Source organism: Xenopus laevis, chromosome 2S, assembly GCF_017654675.1.
Source record: "Xenopus laevis strain J_2021 chromosome 2S, Xenopus_laevis_v10.1, whole genome shotgun sequence".
NCBI classification, from domain to species: domain Eukaryota; kingdom Metazoa; phylum Chordata; class Amphibia; order Anura; family Pipidae; genus Xenopus; species Xenopus laevis.
This window is the reverse complement of record NC_054374.1, coordinates 129,503,136-129,520,436: the sequence shown is the minus strand read 5'-3', so window position 1 is coordinate 129,520,436 and position 17,301 is coordinate 129,503,136. Positions and strand designations below refer to the sequence as shown.

Here is a 17,301-nt window from a genome sequence, read left to right as displayed (position 1 = left end):
TAACAGAGCTTTTTATAGTGATAAAGGCTTTGCTTAATGTATGGGAGGAGGTTGTTTAAACAGAAGACTTCTCAGTTTGTTTTGATTGTGCTTTCAAAAAAAAAAGAATTATATGTGACTTTAGGCAAAAGGTATGTTCAGCACAAATCCTATTTACCCTATCTGATTTATTTGTATTTATTATTAATAAGTTAATTTTGAAAATGTGGTTATGCACAGTGAGCAATGTGATATTAGGTAATATTTATATTGGACTAGCTTCCAGTTCCTGCAGGCAAACGTTCAGCTTGGTCATCCTAGCTTTTTCTATATAGAAACTCAGTACTTTGTGTGTGTATATATATTTTAAAAAAATGTATATATATGTATAAATATATTTATATAAAAATGTTGGCGTTCCTTATTTGCTGTTTGTATGTATACACGTTTTGTGTATTCTACATACTTGTGTGTGATAAGACAATTCTGTAACATCCTTATGTATTCCTGTGTATGAGTGTCTATTAGGGCACCCCCATGACTTTTGATTTCTGCTAAAAACTCCCACGAGCCAGTATGTGAGTAGTGTGTCTCTCAGTCTCCCCAGGCTCTATATTCACCTTTTCTGCTCTCTCCTTTGCCTCCTCCTCTCCTATCTGTCACACTTCCTCTTCATTTGGCTCATTATTGCAGCAGCACAGTGATTCAGGGAAACTCTGGGAGAATGTGTTAGTTCAGCTAATATGTAATTCAAGGTTTGAGCCAGAATCACACCGCATCCACCCCAGCTCCCCCTTCTCATTATCTCTGCCTCTCCTGCCTTGCTTTGGATCAGCTGCCTCACCTCCTCTTGTTGTGTTGCCGCAGGGCTGTCACAGAGCCAGTATGAGCGACGAGAACAAGGAGTGGGCAATCCTGAGCCCGGAGGACTTCACCCAACTGCAGAAGTACATTGATTGTGAGTATACACCTGGCTTTCCGCATCTTCTCCCTGTATGTAGCCCTCCCCAACTCCCCCTGCTTTTCAGACCTTCAGGTTCAGTGCTTATTCCAGTGATGGTGATGAGGCAGGGAAGCGGGTTAGGCTTTGGGTGTCCCTGAGATTGTGCCAGAGGGAGTCACACTGAAACCAGATACTCTCTTGTCTGTAGACAGCACCAAGAAGGTTAAAGATGTTCAGCAAGAGTTCTATGGGGATGGTACATCGTGCCCTCGCTTGGTTGAAGAGGTGAGTTGTATTTCTTTTTTTATAAGTCACATGCTCTTTCTCTGATGGATGTTTGTACAGCCCAGTACAGCATGAACTGTATTATTCGTACCATATGGTGTGTTACAGTCCACTGTGTATAGCTAGAGTAAGGCAACTACTTCTCTTACACAATTAATTTAAAGTTTGCACTTGAACTTTGTTTCCCTTTAGGCTTAAATTGTTATCTGCTCTTGCTCACCAACCACTTCTGTCTTTAAAGACTGCCATGATTTATTTTCATCCTTTTCCATATTTAAGGGAATGTCTTGATTTAAAGAGACAGTGGCAACTTAAAGGAACACTAAAAGCAGCTGTCTCTGCTGCTACACAATAATAGTGGAGCAGATTGCTTCCATTCCATTCAGTATAAATTATTGAATCAGACCTACAGGAATCGATGGCACAAGAATGCAGATAAGACAGAGCCAGTGTTGCCTCAAATTCTTTTTTTCTGTGTGGGCAAAAGTTATGTTTCATGTGCACTTTTAAAAACTGTAGGGGTCATTTATTAAGTTCAGGGCAAATTAAGTGCAAATAACTGGTGCAATCTGCCATGTTTTTATACGCTAGCCCTACACATTGAAAAATTTCAGCAGGTTACTATGCTGCCAAATAGTATGGCTGTCTTCATATGGGGCAGGTGGGGGGAGGATCATAGGTGTCCCCCATCCTGCCTCTTGCATGTCATTCAGATGCATAAATTAGGAAACTCCTAGATGTAAAGTGTAGCTAGACCCTAAATTTAATACACACTGGAAAAGGGTAATTACATTGCTATGACTGTGTCATGTGTTGAACACACAGATATTGTGTCACGATCGGCACCCAGAATCCAGAACCAATGTTAGGCTCCCTGGTCTCAGCTCTTTCTGGCCTTTCACAGCAGCCTTTCACCTCGGGAGGAGCCCTCGGCTAATTGGATGCTGCCAGTTCTTATTAAGAGAGGAGACAAGCTAAGGGTTCTGGACAAGCAGAGGGGCACGATCGTTAGCAAAGTCTTTTGGGCAAAAGGTCACAATTCAAGGAGCAGGCAGAAAGCGTAGTCATAACCAGGCCAGGTCGGTGCAGGCAGAATACAATCGGAGTCAGACAGGCAAGGGTCAAAACCAGGGTATCAAGAAGAGTCAGTCAGGCACAGGTCAGAATACAGATTTCAGACTAGTCGATTACCAGGCAGGGATCAGGATCACAGAAGATTAATCAGGCAGGGGTCAAACCAGGAATCAGATTCAAGATACAAACAGGCAAAGCACTCAAGAACTCTTAGAGAAGAACCTATAATGGGCAATGAAAAAATACTAAAGGCCCCTTTAAATATCTTTGCTCCATTGCGCGCTGGCGTGCATGCTCGTATAAAACAAGAGGATGCGTGCCGCGCGTGCCTTAAACCGGCACACAGGAAGATACGGCATGGCATGGTGGGTGTCCATGCCAATGGTGCGGCGGGTGTCCCCGCCGAACCACTAGACCACCAGGGTGAGTTGTTACATTTTGCTCAGTCTCCTAGAATCTACATAACAAGGGGACTCCTCAATTTGACTCTTAGCCTTGAGCCATCCCACTTATATACCTTAGTGAAACCAGAGATTCTGTAAAATGGCCACAGCATTTATTCATATTTTATCAAATAAATAGAATCTTGCCACCCTTAGCTGCAGCAGTGTTCGAAAGCAGAATTTAACAGGAGATCGCTATGCTCTGCCGCCGCCAATGAGAGAAGTTCAGCAGTTCGATGAAAGGAAATCCAAGCAGGCTGTCATCTAGAACAAGCAGTAGTAGCATTTGAATCAATTAATCCTCCCTGCAGTCACAGAAGAGAACCTCCTTTCTGCCTCTTCTAAACTTACCTGTGCAGTACTCTGGCAAGGTCCTACCACTGCTGTGACAAATAAAACTAAAAATATAATATCATATAGTACTTTTAGCAATCTCTGAGTTTTATGAAATGAAAAATTCTAGTTTATTGGTGTTTTCCCCTTTAAAACTCCTAACAGTAAAAAACGGTGTTATTTATTAATCTGGCTGCTAAAAAGCCAAATAAAAAAATACATCATTCAAACCTGCCGAGGACATGTAGAAGTCAATAGCAGAGGTCCCTTTTACTATTGGAAGATATCATTATCTGCACTGGGTTTCATACAATAATCTGAATAATTTATAGTTTTTGGGTGATAATTTGAAAAAATCATACAATTCGATTTTTTCACAATTTTATCAAGTCTTTTCCCACACCAGATTTTTAAAGTTAATTTATTGATAAATAAGGTATAAATGTGGATGGGAGTTTGGTCGAAGTGGTTTTAATAAAATAATGATGTAGTAAATAGCCCCCCTAGAAGTATAGGTATCAGACCCCTTATCTGGAAACCTATTATTGAGAAAGCTCTGAATAACAGGAAGGCCATTTGCCATAAAGTTTGTTTTAAGCAAATAATTCTGATATTTAAAGATTACATTTTTCTTTGTAAAAATAATAGTACTTTGTAACTGATGGTAATTAAGCTGTATGAATCCATATTGGTGGCAAAACAATCCTAATGGGTCTATTTAATGTTTAAATAATTTTTAGCAGATTTAGGGGCAGATTTATCAAGGGTCGAATTTTGAATTTCAAAAACTTTGAAATTCGAATTCAAAAAGACCAACCAAATTTAAATCGAAGGGTTTTTTTGGCCGAATATGTCAGTTTTTGATCAAATAGGATCGAATTAGAATCGTACGAATCAAATTAATAGAGCATTTTACCAAACAAACTTCGATTTTTCAAAGTCCACCAATTGACTCCAAATAGGTTCTAGGAGGTCCCCCATAGGTTAAAACAGCAATTCAACAGGTTTTAGATGGCAAATGGTCAAAGTGGAATTTTTTAAGAGTACATGATAAATTTCGAAATTCAATTTTTTTTCAAATTTGAATAGAATTTGGACTATTCACTAGTCGAAGTTCACAAAAATTAGCTAGAAATTCGAATTTTTTTAATTCGAATTTTCACTTTGACCTTTGATAAATCTGCCCCTTAAGGTATGGAGATCCAAATTAAAGAAAGATCCCTTAACAGGAAATCCCCAGGTCCCAAATCTTCTTGATAATATATCCCATACCTGTAGTGATATAGGTTTCATCTATACTATATAAGAAACAATGAAGCCCCTATGCAGCCTGCCACAATTCTTAAACAATAAAGAAAAATAACGATTCAACCTTTGGCAGCAAAAAATTCTGACATCACTTTAAGACACGTCTCTCTTTTTATAATGCTAATCCAATGCTAGGATCTACTGCAATGGGTCAGTAGTAAACGGGAAGACCCATCCTGTAGAACATTTGGTAAAGATTTTGGGGTTAGTGCTTATTTGCACTTCTGGATATTCATAAGACTGTAGCAATCTGACTGTTGAGGTTATCACATATCTGTGATGTTATTATGAGTTATAGGAAGCCTGACAAAATGTGGTCATTTGGTTCTCAGCCTTAGAGGTATGCCACTTTGAGATGCCCTTTATATTATCATTATCCATTTATACTGCAGGACTGCTGAAAAGCATTTGGGATAATAGAAGTGGTTTGATTCAGTTTAAGATTCGATTTAAGCTTAATTTAATTTAAACAGCTTTCATTTTTAAGCCAGTGCATTATACAGCTGATGCAAATGAAAAACATATTATGTATTTAATATTTTATTACTAATGTTATTACTAATCATCTATGGCCATATAAAGTGAAGTTTCTAAGCTAAGTTACTAATGCTTGTTGAGAGAGCTATTAACAGTGACTGATATTAAGCAGACAGCAGAAATAAACAGCTTACCCTGACTTCTTAGCCACTCACCAGAATAAAGTATTTGCATAATCATAAGGAACCTTATATTATACCTTTAATGCAGGGATTTATATACCATGTGACAGATCAAAAAATGGGTCTACGTGATACTGAGATTGGTTCTCCAATATTTACTTAAATGTAGTAAAATTCCTTCCTACAGTAGAAAATAGTAATTAAAAGGAGGTGCATATTTAATTGGAAACCAATTCCTTTGTCAGGAATCTGCCTCATGGGACTAACTAAACAGGAAGATGCTTCATGCTTTCAAGTGCTCAGCCTGAAGATGAAATGTCGATATTGTAACAGCTCGAAACATTTTCTTGGCCTTTGAATTATCATCCATAGTTCATAGCTGTCATGGACAGTTGTGTAAACACACAGACAGGAGCTCTTCTGTAGGTGCAACAGTGGGGTTATGCTTTATACTAATAACTCAGGTATGGGATTTGTTAATTAGAATACTTGGGACCTGCGGTTTTCCCGATAAGATCTCTTCCTGTAATTTATATCTCCATTCCTCATCTAAAGAACATTTAGGGGCAGATTATGAAAATGTGAGTTCAGATTTTTTAAATAAAAACTCACCCATGTTCTATTTATTCCTATTGGATCTTTAAAAGCATATTTATCAAATGGTGAACTCCATTGATTAATGCGATTCTAAAAATCCCATAGGAATGAATAGAAAGTGAGTGCGTTTTTCTGTGGTGAGTTCTATTACCACAATTTGATAAATCTGCAGGGCCAGATTTGCAGTGTGGGAGCCCTCCGCCCGCAACCCTCTACCAGCAAGTGCACATGCGGAGCACTGGCTATCTGCACGTCCTCAGTTCTCCGCAGCAAGCGGCTGGACGGCATGCCGCCCCCTCCGATTCTGCCGCCCTAGGCCTGGGCCTCTAAATCTGCCCCTTAATAAGCGCTTTCTGGATAACAATGGAAAATGGAAGCCTTACCTGTGCAAATGATTCACGTGATGTATAAACACAAACCATTTTTTCTTCTTTCATACCATATACTGTATATAGTAAATATAAATGTCCTAGCATCGTCACCTATACAAGTCCCCTTTAATTCACTGATGAGAGTTCGTTTAAATTTGGAATTTATACAGAAGTAGTTTTCGTTGGGAAGGTGATTAGTAGTGCTGAACAATCAACATGCAATTAATTAATTCCATCCCAATATAAGTGCAGCCGTATCTTACAACAGAAGATTATATTTTCAAACTAAATAAGATATTTTCTATGCACTTGTGTAACACCTCATGGGAATGGGAATGGGGTGACATAGGTGGATTAATCATGCCTTGGAATGCTGTTCTGCTTGTGGCTTAAAACCACTCTTTATTTTTCTCTAGACAATAGATTTTAAAGAATTCAAGTCTTTCTTGAAAACATACCTGGAAGTAGATGACATTCCCAACAATCTATGTCAGTGTCTCTTCATGTCTTTTCAAACACCTGAGAGCAAAGAAAATGGAGAGGATGAGATAGAAGGCATAACAGGTGGGTTTCATACCATGCGACTGGTATAGTCTATGGCTCACAGTACAAAATCAGAATAAAAATTCTGGTCCATCAAAACAACTGTAAATGAAAATAAAGACAAAGTAGATGTTCAGTTATCATTTAAGTTTCCGCACCTTGTGGAGAAAAAGATGGGAAAACCTCTAGAAGGAACAGAATGATAGACAAGGTAAATGTTCTTGAAAATCCTACAGCAGAATTTTTATTTCATTATATTTAGATTTTTTTTTTTTTTGTAACTTACATTTTTTAAAGTATAAAACATAGCAAGTTTGGGTCATTCCAGTGACAAACATTAAATTAGCTTAAGGTTATTAAACAATGCCCCATATTTTTGAGAAAAGTGGGAGGTAATAGAAACTATTGAAGGGAAAAAGGTCCATACCAGCTATTACAATGCCACATACTGTCAGATTATTTCTTATTTTCATGAAATGAAGTCTGTATTACATTTTAATTTTTCACAATAGTTCGGAAGTCTATACCTGTCAACACTGTGAGCCAATGAATACGGATACTTTCTGCAGCCTTACAACATGTAAATATCAACTTTAAAGGGGACCCGTCCCCCCAAAAAAATATTCCATATCCTATTTTATCATATTAGTCAAGCAAAATGAACTTTAATTACACTGTATAAATTATTTGAATTTTGTTTCCTTCAGTCTGGGATGTCCTAATTATAGCAAGTAGGTAGGAGCCATTTTGAGGACACTGTTATCAAAGGAACAGTTACATCAAAAAAATGAAAGAGTTTTAATGTAATAAAAATATAATGCAGTGTTGCCCTGCACTGCTAAAACTGTTGTTTTTGTTTCAGAAACACTAATATTGTTTATATAAATAAGCTGCTGTGTTACTGTTCCTTGCATCATCTCAGAATCTTGTTTGTGCACCAGAATGAGGGACCTGATGTCCATCCCCATGCCCTGGCTACACAATTAAATGGTTAAGAGAATGGTGGGGAATGGTGGGGAGAGCAGAGACATCTAGGAAGTGCTGAATGGAAAGTGAAAGCAACTGCCTGCCCCACCTCTCTGTTTAAAGGAGAAGGAAAGATTAAAACTAAGTAAGCCTTATCAGAAAGGTCCATCTAAATATACCAGTAAACCCCCAAAGTAGTGCTGCTCTGAGTCCCCTGTCAAAAGAAAGACTGCATTTCTTTCCTTCTATTGTGTACACATGGACTTCTGTATCAGACTTCCTGCCTTCAGCTTAAACCTCATTGCCCTGGGCAAGAGCATGCTCAGTTTGCTCTTCTTCCCCACCCCCCTCCCTTCTCTACTGTAATCTGAGCCCAGAGCAGGGAGAGACTCAGGCAGGAAGTGATGTCACACCATGGTTATACTGCAGCTCCTATGCTAAACAAACAGAGAGCTTCTAGAGCGGTTTACTCAGATATGGTAAAACATTCTACAGAATAAATATAGCATTCTAGCTTGCACTATTGAAGCTAATCTACTGGCAATAAAATGCCTCCGTAGCTTTCCTTCTCCTTTAAGGATATTAAGGCATAGAGGAGGGGCAAGCAATATTTGATTGACAGATGAGATTTTTAATTTAGAGTTTACAACAACTATGAATGGTTTAATAAAAATACTATTTGGATTTCATGTATACATTGAAGAGGACTTTTATTATAAATTTTTATTTCTGGGTGACAGGTCCACTTCAATGAAAAGAGAGAGATTTATTGAATTATATTGTGCTATCTAAAACTGGCTCCTCCCTCCTGGCTTGTGTTGTTTTGCTCTCAGGCAAAGTGAATAATTATAATAAGGATTACTATGGACTTAAATCGGGCAGTTACTGTGACTATGAAAAGTCCAGGAAGCAGAACAAATGAATTGTACCATTTAATTTACAAACAGTATAAGACAGGGGTGGCCAGACAGTATATTGGGATCTACCAGTAGACCTTTAGCTGATGATCAGTAGATCTCAAGACACTCTCAACAAACAGCTTGTCTAAATCACCCTCCTCATGCTTTTCATTCAGGTATTTATTATGTTACATAAGAAATAGTTGTTTGTTAAATATAGCAATACACATTTTCCCATAAATTAATATAATATGTAAGCAATATTTCAATGGAGCCGTGCTAACAATGATTTTGTGGATGTAGATCATAATGGGACAACATCACTAAAAGTAGACCTCACATTAGTAAAGTATGGGCACTCTTGGTATAATCACATACATAGATAAGCAGAATCAAATCAGTCAGATTAAACTCATATCCAGATTAGCAATACCTAGTGCCAAACAATGTTATTCTGTGTCAATGTTGGCTCAGCTCTGCAACTTTACTAGTGCAAGTTGTATCTGAGTTTGATTGCCCAAAGGGATATAGGTGTGAGATCCCTTATCCAAGAAGGCTGTCTCCCATATAGTGCATAATATAATTTAAAAAAATTATTTCATTTTTCTCTGCACTAATAAGAAAGAAGACTCTGTATTTATTTGTAAATAAGCTCCATAAATCCATATCAGTTACAAAACAATCATATTTATTTATTTAATGTGTAATTTTTTTATTTATAATAATTTATAATATTTTTTTATTATTTTTAAGGCATAGTGATACAAAATCCATACTAGATGAAAATGAAGGTATACTGTATATAGTAAATATAAATGCAAAGGTCCTAGCATAGTCACTTAATACAAGTCCCCTTTAATTCACTGATGAGAGTTCTTTTAAATTTGGAATGTATACAGAAGTAGTTTTCGTCGGAAAGGTGATTAGTAGTGCTGAACAATCATCAGCATGCAATTAATTCCATCCCAATATTATAAGTGCAGCCGTATCTTACAACAGAAGATTATATTTTCAAACCAAATATGAGATTTTCTATGCACTTGTGTAACACCACATAGGAATTCAGGTGACATAGGTGGATTAATCATGCCTTGGAATGCTGTTCTGCTTGTGGCTTAAAACCACTCTTCATTTTTCTCTAGACAATAGATTTTAAAGTATTTAATTGTAAATAAGCTCCAGAAATCCATATCAGTTACAAAACAATCCTATTTATTTATTTAATGTGTAAATGTTTTTATCAGACTTAAGGCATAGTGATACAAAATCCATACTAGATGAAAATGAAGGAATATGAAGCTAAAAACTTAGCGATCAGGAAGAGGCTAAAAGGTACTATAATTTAAGTTAAATTAAAGCCTTTCCTTGTCCTTTAATAAATAACCCCCACTATGTTGTACCGTATATGGCCCTGTTTAGCCAACTGGGGAAGCTAATTTGATACCCATTAGTCAGCCTGTCAGAGGTTCATCTGGAATTTGAGCCCTCTTTTATGCTTATTGGGAGTGATAGCCAGTATTATCTGGTATTTCTTCTTCAGTAGACAGCTTGACAGGGCAAGTTTTGCTAAATAAAAAAACAATGTGTTCACAGAGTTGAAATCTCTTGTTATACCCCCAACAACAATAATTAAATGCTCATTTGCCATTTCTGCTTGGTAATTGGTACTCCTTTTTATTATGGACTGATTGCTAGCTGGTAGTCTGTAATAAACGGTGAGTTCTATTGCTGACATGCTTGTAGCCTTCCTTTATTTATTTGTCCCTGCTCTGATTGGCTACCAGCTGGGACCTAATTTGGTATCTGGTTGGTAGCCAATCAGTTTAAAGAAGAGAAGGCCAAGGGGAAGGTAACATAGGACCCTGCAGCCAACTGGGTTCTCCATGCCATCTATTAAAAATTAACATCAGAAAGCCTGGAGAGACAGGCTTTGAATAGAAATATCCACAAGAGCAACAAATACATTTCATCATATAATATGCATATTATGACATGCTGTATCCAGTCTGTTTGTTGTAGATTCTGTTTAGTTACAGAACGGCGAGTAAGACTGCAGCTAAAATAATTATCTCTTCTTTCTTTAATAATATTGTAATTTGTATTCTCTGTATTTTGTGTTGATAGTCACATACAGCAGTCTTTTAAAAGTGTCACACATAGTGGTCATGCAGTAAAGCCAAAAAGTTGAATTAACATACTGTACATATCTTTTTGTGTCCAGTTATAATATACTGCCTCCAACTATTATTACTAAAGCCCTTATAAGTAGTGTTAGCTGTAAACCTTATACGACTTTTGTGTTATTTATTAGCAATATGTGACTGATCTGGCCTCACTTGGCTATTATACCCTCTTTGTATTTATTCTGTGTATGTATAGTATCTAATCACTATTAAATGTTTGCCCATATTGTGCTAATAGTTCTCTGGCATGTTTATCCAGAATGATTAACCTACTTTTTGCTTTATCGTGTTCCCAAGTGGCTGCATAATTCTGCAGTTATTCATGTGCTCATCATACCATTTGTTATTATTTAGGTAGTGGTCGTATCAGTCTAAATGACGTGTCCTGTTATTTCTCTTTGCTGGAAAGTGGCACTGCTGAGGATAAACTGGCATGTGAGTAAAATGTTTCTTTTCAGTCTTCTCTGCTCTAGATCACAGTGTTTACTTAATACAATAATAGGTGTGAATAACACTTACGACAGCCATATTGTTACAGAGGAAGGCAAAATGACTTTACACACACATCAGGCCATCATATGCACTCAGCATTTCATTAAAACTGAAAGGAGAATTCTCTACTAATAAGAAAAGAAGTGACATTTTTCTTACTAATTTTACCTTCCCCATTGCTTAAGAACAGGCTCAAAGACAAGCTCATTCTTTTAAAGCATGTATTCATAAAATCTTATAAAAACATCTGCACATCAGCAGTTACTTTTCATGTATGAATTGTATAGATACCAGGGTAGTTTGAACCATATGGCTATGACTGATTATGAATGTGAACAGATGTTGGTTGCCATGTAACATGTAGATTTGTACCTGACTACAAAGAAATGAGCTGGAAACTAAAAATAATGCATATATGTGTTGGTAAAGAGAGGGTCTTATTTAAAGCAAGGCATTAGGACTTTAAAGCAAGAGTGGGAGCTGAGCCTCACTAAGGTTTCCAAAGTTTGATGCTCAAATTGTCTCAAAAATTAACACAGAACTGAATATAACAAGCAGTGAGCCCCACTTCATGAAATTTTGTACTTTGTACATTACATAACAAACTACACAAATTTGATATTTATGATTTGTCTGCTGCCCAAAAACTGCTTGTAACCAAGGCTTCACCAGACTTTGCGCCACTTAGCCAGGTGCCAATTTGCTACCACAATGCTAATTCACTAAAAGTTGTGTCTCGGCAGCAGAATGCTGGCGAAGTTTAACTATCGTTAATTTGTCAGCGCAACCATTTCATAGTGGATTTTCACTAATGTTTTTTTCTGCCTTCATTAGTACAGTTACCCTTAGGTCAATTTGAATAGGGTGGGTACATATAGGTCTTATTTATGACGTTATTAGAGATGTTGGTGCAAATGCTTGAAGTGGCCAATTATTATTAAAAATGATCAAGGAAGCAAAATAAAGACAAAAGAGATCCTCTAATGTCCTAGACATGAGCCCACCTTAAAACAAATGTGGCATGCCCCTCAAATCGTAAATAAAAATAGGTTAAAACAAAAATGTGTAATAGTTGCAAATTTTAAAGACAATCCTGCTTTAAAACATGAAAAAAACACCAGCGTTTTTTAACATTTGAATAAGGTTTAGGCATACAGGATATGATGTCACTGACATAAGATTGAGGAGAATGTAGCTTTATCTTATCAGTTTGCCAGGTCTAAGCTGGTGAAGGAATCTCTGGCATTCAATTTGCATTTTTGTGAAATTGTGGACTAATGATCGTTCGCCTGACCGAAAATGCACCTGGCGAAAGGGCGCAAAACTGCGCTAGCGATGGTCTATTTTGTTAGCGAATTGTCCTCTATGCCTGTTAGTAATATGCCGATGTCCCTACCTGTTATGGAAACTGCTCTGTATCAGTTCGCAAGATCCTGCAGTGGGTGGTGAGGACAGCGGAAAAGATCATTGGGGTCTCGCTTCCTGCCATTATGTCTCCAGAAGGCTACCAGCATTATCAGGGATAGCACTCACCCTGCACATGATCTCTTTACCCTCCTGCCATCCTGTAAAAGATACCGCAGTATTCGACCGCTGACTTCCAGAATGCAAAACAGTCTGTTTCCACAAGCCATCAGGTATCTCAACTCCCAAGGACTGAACTGAATATATTCATAAGGAACTGAAATGTCCACTTTGCCCAGCATAACTGTGTACTAGAGTTGTTGTATAGCACCAGGGGGTTCTGGAGGAACGCCATTTTGTTTCTACTATGTACTGTATTTACTGTATATAGCTGAAATGACAATAAATTCCACTTGACTTGACGTGACTTGAAAACCCTTTGCTGACAATGACAGCCTGAAGTCATGGACATCACCAGATTCTGGGTTTCCTCCTTTTTAATGCTCTGCCAGGCCTTTACTGCAGCGGCTTTCAGTTGCTGTTTGTTTGTGGGCCTTTCTGTCTGAAGTTTAATCTTTAACAAGTGAAATGCAGCTCAATTGGGTTCAGTTCAAGAATATTCCACTTCTTTAATAAACTCCTGGGTTGCTTTGGCTGTATGTTTTGAGTCATTGTCCATCTATATTATGAAACGCCTCCCAATCAATTTGACTGCATTTAGCTGGATTTGAGCAGACAGTGTCTCTGAACACCTCAGAATTCATTCGGCTGCTTCTGTCCTGTGTCACATTATGGATAAACACTAGTGTCCCAGTGCCACTGGCAGCCATGCACACCCAAGCCATCACACTGCCTCTGCCATGTTTTATCGAGATGTGGTATGCTTTGGCTCATGAGCTGTTCCACACCTTCTCCATACTTTTTTCTTGCCATCACTCTGGTAGGGGTTGATCTTGGGAAGTACACAAAGCGGTTATTTCCAGTCTATTTCAAATATGCAACAACATGTATTATATTTCTGATTATAAACATTTGCACCTGTGTATATTTATATATCACTGAATAGCTGATTAATAATGGAGACATTTTCTTGTTTAACTACATTCCACCTATCAAGTAAAACATATATAGTTTCTTTAGTTTGTAAATTAAGACAAAATTCTGTGCCTCGAGTAAATTATATTACATTTTAATAAACTGCACGTTTATAAGATGTTAACTGTTTACTGTACATTACTGTTGTTGAATATCACAGGGCAGCAGTAAAGGTAAAGGAGAGTGGAAAATAATACACAACACATATTCACCAATTTATTTTGGGTGCAGTGCCTGAAGTTGTATTGGGGATGATAGTCTCTGGAAAGTGACTATGACTGTGGGATAACTGGATAATAGTAGAGAGAGATGGTGCCTATAGTAAGAGTGGGATAATAGCCTCTGGGAAGGGAGTGTGACTGTGGGATAGCAGGTATAGTAGGTAGAGATGATGCCTGTAGTAGCAATGGGATAATAGTCTCTGGGAAAGGAGTGTGACTGTGGGATAGCAGGTATAGTAGGTAGAGATGATGCCTGTAGTAGCAATGGGATAATAGTCTCTGGGAAAGGAGTGTGACTGTGGGATAGCAGGTATAGTAGGGAGAGATGGTGCCTATAGTAGCAGTGGGGATAATAGTCTCTGGGAAGGGAGTGTGACTGTGGGATAGCAGGTATAGTAGGTAGAGATGATGCCTGTAGTAGCAATGGGATAATAGTCTCTGGGAAGGGAGTGTGACTGTGGGATAGCAGGTATAGTAGGGAGAGATGGTGCCTATAGTAGCAGTGGGGATAATAGTCTCTGAGAAGGGAGTGTGGCTGTGGGATAGCAGGTATAGTAGGGAGAGATGGTGCCTAAAGTAACAGTGGGATAATAGTCTCTGGGAAGGGACTGTGACTGTGGGATAGCAGGTATAGCAGGGAGAGATGGTGCCTATAGTAGCAGTGGGGATAATAGTCTCTGGGTAGGGACTGTGACTGACTGTAGTATAGCAGGTATAGTAGGGAGAGATGGTGCCTATAGTAGCAGTGGGATATTAGCCTCTGGGTAGGAACTGTGACTGTGGGATAGTTGGTATAGTAGGGAGAGTTGGTGCCTATAGTAGCAGTGGGGATAGTAGCCTTTAGGAAGGAACTGTGACTAAGGGATAGCAGGTATATTAGGGAGAGCTGGTGCCTATAGTAGCAGTGGGTATAGTAGCCTTTAGGAAGGAACTGAGGGTTAACAGGTATTTTAGGGAAAGATGGTGCCTAAAGTAGCAGTGAGCATAATAACCTCTGGGAAGGGTCTGTGGCTGTGGGATAGCAGGGGAGATGGTGCCTATAGTAGCAATGGGATAATAGTCTCTGAGAAGATACTGTGGCTGTGGGATATTAGGTATAGTAGGGAGAGACTGTGCCTATAGAAGCAGTGGGAATAATAGCTTCTGGGATAGAACTATTACATAGCAGGTAAATTTGGGGACCTGCCAGCCCATAAGTTTCCCTGGACTCCCTGCTCTATGCTTAGGGGCCATGCTTTTGTATGAGTTCTGCCATATAGGGGATAAATATTTACAATGCTACATGCAGTTAAGCAGTATGGCATAAAATAACTTTGAGGACCACATGTAGCCCCAGGCCTCTAATTGGATAACTTTATGTTATATAATGAATGGGGCCTTAGATTGAACCTCCACTGATGCTACTGTACTGAGAATTCTCAACATTATCTGAATACTGTAATTGTGCACAGTACATACCTGACTGTGGGCTTACTACTCTCATTAAGGACTGCTTTTTGCTTTGCAACTGACTTCATTTGCTTCTGCTGTGACATTTATGAGGAAGAACAGCGCCATCTTATGTCAATGTGCTATCATCCATGTATTCCCACATTTCACTTTAAATGAAGAGGCATCATTTGTGCAGAGCAGTGCTGAAATCTCTACAGACCCACATTAGTTCACTTTCCAATCCCCCTCATTAAAGGGGTGCAGGGTTTAAAGCTAATATAGGGTTGAGTGGAGTTTGGTATCAGAGATAGTAGATAATGAATAAATAATCTTACCTTATTCTATGAAGAATCCAAAAAGGTATGTCTATACTATGGTTCAATCCTGCCCACAGCCACCAGTGTATATAGTGACAGAAATAAATGGTCAGAAGATGCAAAAAAATTGCATTGAGGCAACATTTTTAACATAGCTCTGTAATGATGTGAAAAAATCTAATATTGTACTGTTGGGGTGTTTAAGATAAAATTGAATTTCCTCAGATACCTCCCCTATTTCAGATGCCTTTTTAGTACACCCTAATAATTTCTCTTCTTTCTATTCACAGTCACCTTTAAATTGTATGATAAAGACAGCAATGGTCTTCTGGACAGCTCTGTGAGTCAATCAGGATTTTCCTATATATATTTACATGTGCTGCTCTCTATTCCATAACTTGATGCAGGCTACTTGACCTGTATAGGTTGGATATTGTGCATACTAACATTTTAGCAGTGAGAATGTACATGATCTGTAGGGAGCATGGTCCTACAAGAACATATTTTACTACAGATGATAAAAATGACTGGAAGTTAGGAAATGGTGTATGAGTGGGACAAAGGATGAATTGGAGATTCATGTAAGGACATTTATGGACTACTTTGTGTGATTGAGATTGAGATAAATTCTATTTAGTAGAGTGCATGAGAGAAGATAATTGTTATACAGGGAAGACTAGGAAGACTTCCTGTATAAAGAGCTGTGGGACTCTGTGGCAATGGGATGTTCTAATTTTTATCTGTAGTAGACTATAGTAGAGTAGATTTCATCCTCTGCAGGTGAGTTTCCTCTCTTACTTTCTGTGGCACTGAATATTTTCACAGGAGGTAGACAGGATTATAACACAAATGATGCGTGTGGCTGAATACCTGGACTGGGACATCACAGAACTCAAACCTGTAAGTGATGTTGGCAATTATCTCTTTGTGCCTTTTAAATATATGTCTCTCTCCAGTTCTCACCATCTTGTCAACTAATTTCACTTTCTGAGGTCCAATTCACAATTATTTCTGTATACATACAGTATATTCCATTATCCTGGTTATATCACAATTCTCTCTGTCTCTCTCTCTAAAACATGTTACTCCTTTTACCAGGATCTTTCCTGTAGTCCCATATAATAGCCTACTATGATCTTATGTTCTTGCAGATGTTAGAAGAGATGATGAGACAAGTGGACTATGATGGCAACGGAATAGTCTCCTATGAAGAATGGGTTAAAGGAGGACTCACAACAGTGCCTCTGCTGGTGCTTTTAGGAATGGAAGTTGTATGTATGAGCTTACACCGACTTCAGTAAATATGCATGCTAGTTGAACACCCTGAGGCTGATTTACAAACATAACTAAAAAAGTGCAGTTGCCGTAACAACAGCCACTTAGTAATAAGTAAATGAGTAAATGAGCCATTCTATGTTTTAATGGAATGGGTATTTTTCTACAGACTAAGGAAATGTGCGCCCATTAGTGCAAACTCTTCTTCCCCAGTATGGCTGTCAAAACACAGGCAGTATTGTATTTTAGAGGGTTACCTTAGGTCTCTGCTCTCCACAATTGAATGCAAATTCTGTTAAAGAGGAAGGCAGGAATTGTACCCATTTTTTGCACTTTGCACACTGCTTTAGGGGTCGTAAATTAGCTCTGTAACAAATGTCTATTATCTGTGTTACATTTTCTACATTAGCTATATCTAATGAGGACAAGAAATTAAAATGTTTATATATTGTGATTGTAGTAAAATTATTCATAGTTTTTTAG

At 38.1% G+C, this 17,301-nt stretch overlaps 1 protein-coding gene across 4 annotated transcripts in view; it reads left to right on the top strand.

Annotated features, from left to right (window-relative positions):
* dgka.S (diacylglycerol kinase alpha S homeolog) overlaps positions 1-17,301 on the top strand; it is a 79,402-nt gene that overhangs the window by 44,122 nt on the left and 17,979 nt on the right. For all 4 annotated transcript variants that reach the window (XM_041584389.1, XM_041584390.1, XM_041584388.1 and 1 more), the window contains 7 exons: positions 847-937; positions 1,131-1,207; positions 6,409-6,556; positions 10,938-11,018; positions 15,834-15,883; positions 16,369-16,443; positions 16,695-16,814. In XM_041584389.1, coding sequence (XP_041440323.1) covers positions 865-937; positions 1,131-1,207; positions 6,409-6,556; positions 10,938-11,018; positions 15,834-15,883; positions 16,369-16,443; positions 16,695-16,814 — 624 coding nt within the window. In that variant the 5' untranslated portion in view covers positions 847-864. The remainder of the gene's footprint in view (positions 1-846; positions 938-1,130; positions 1,208-6,408; positions 6,557-10,937; positions 11,019-15,833; positions 15,884-16,368; positions 16,444-16,694; positions 16,815-17,301) is intronic.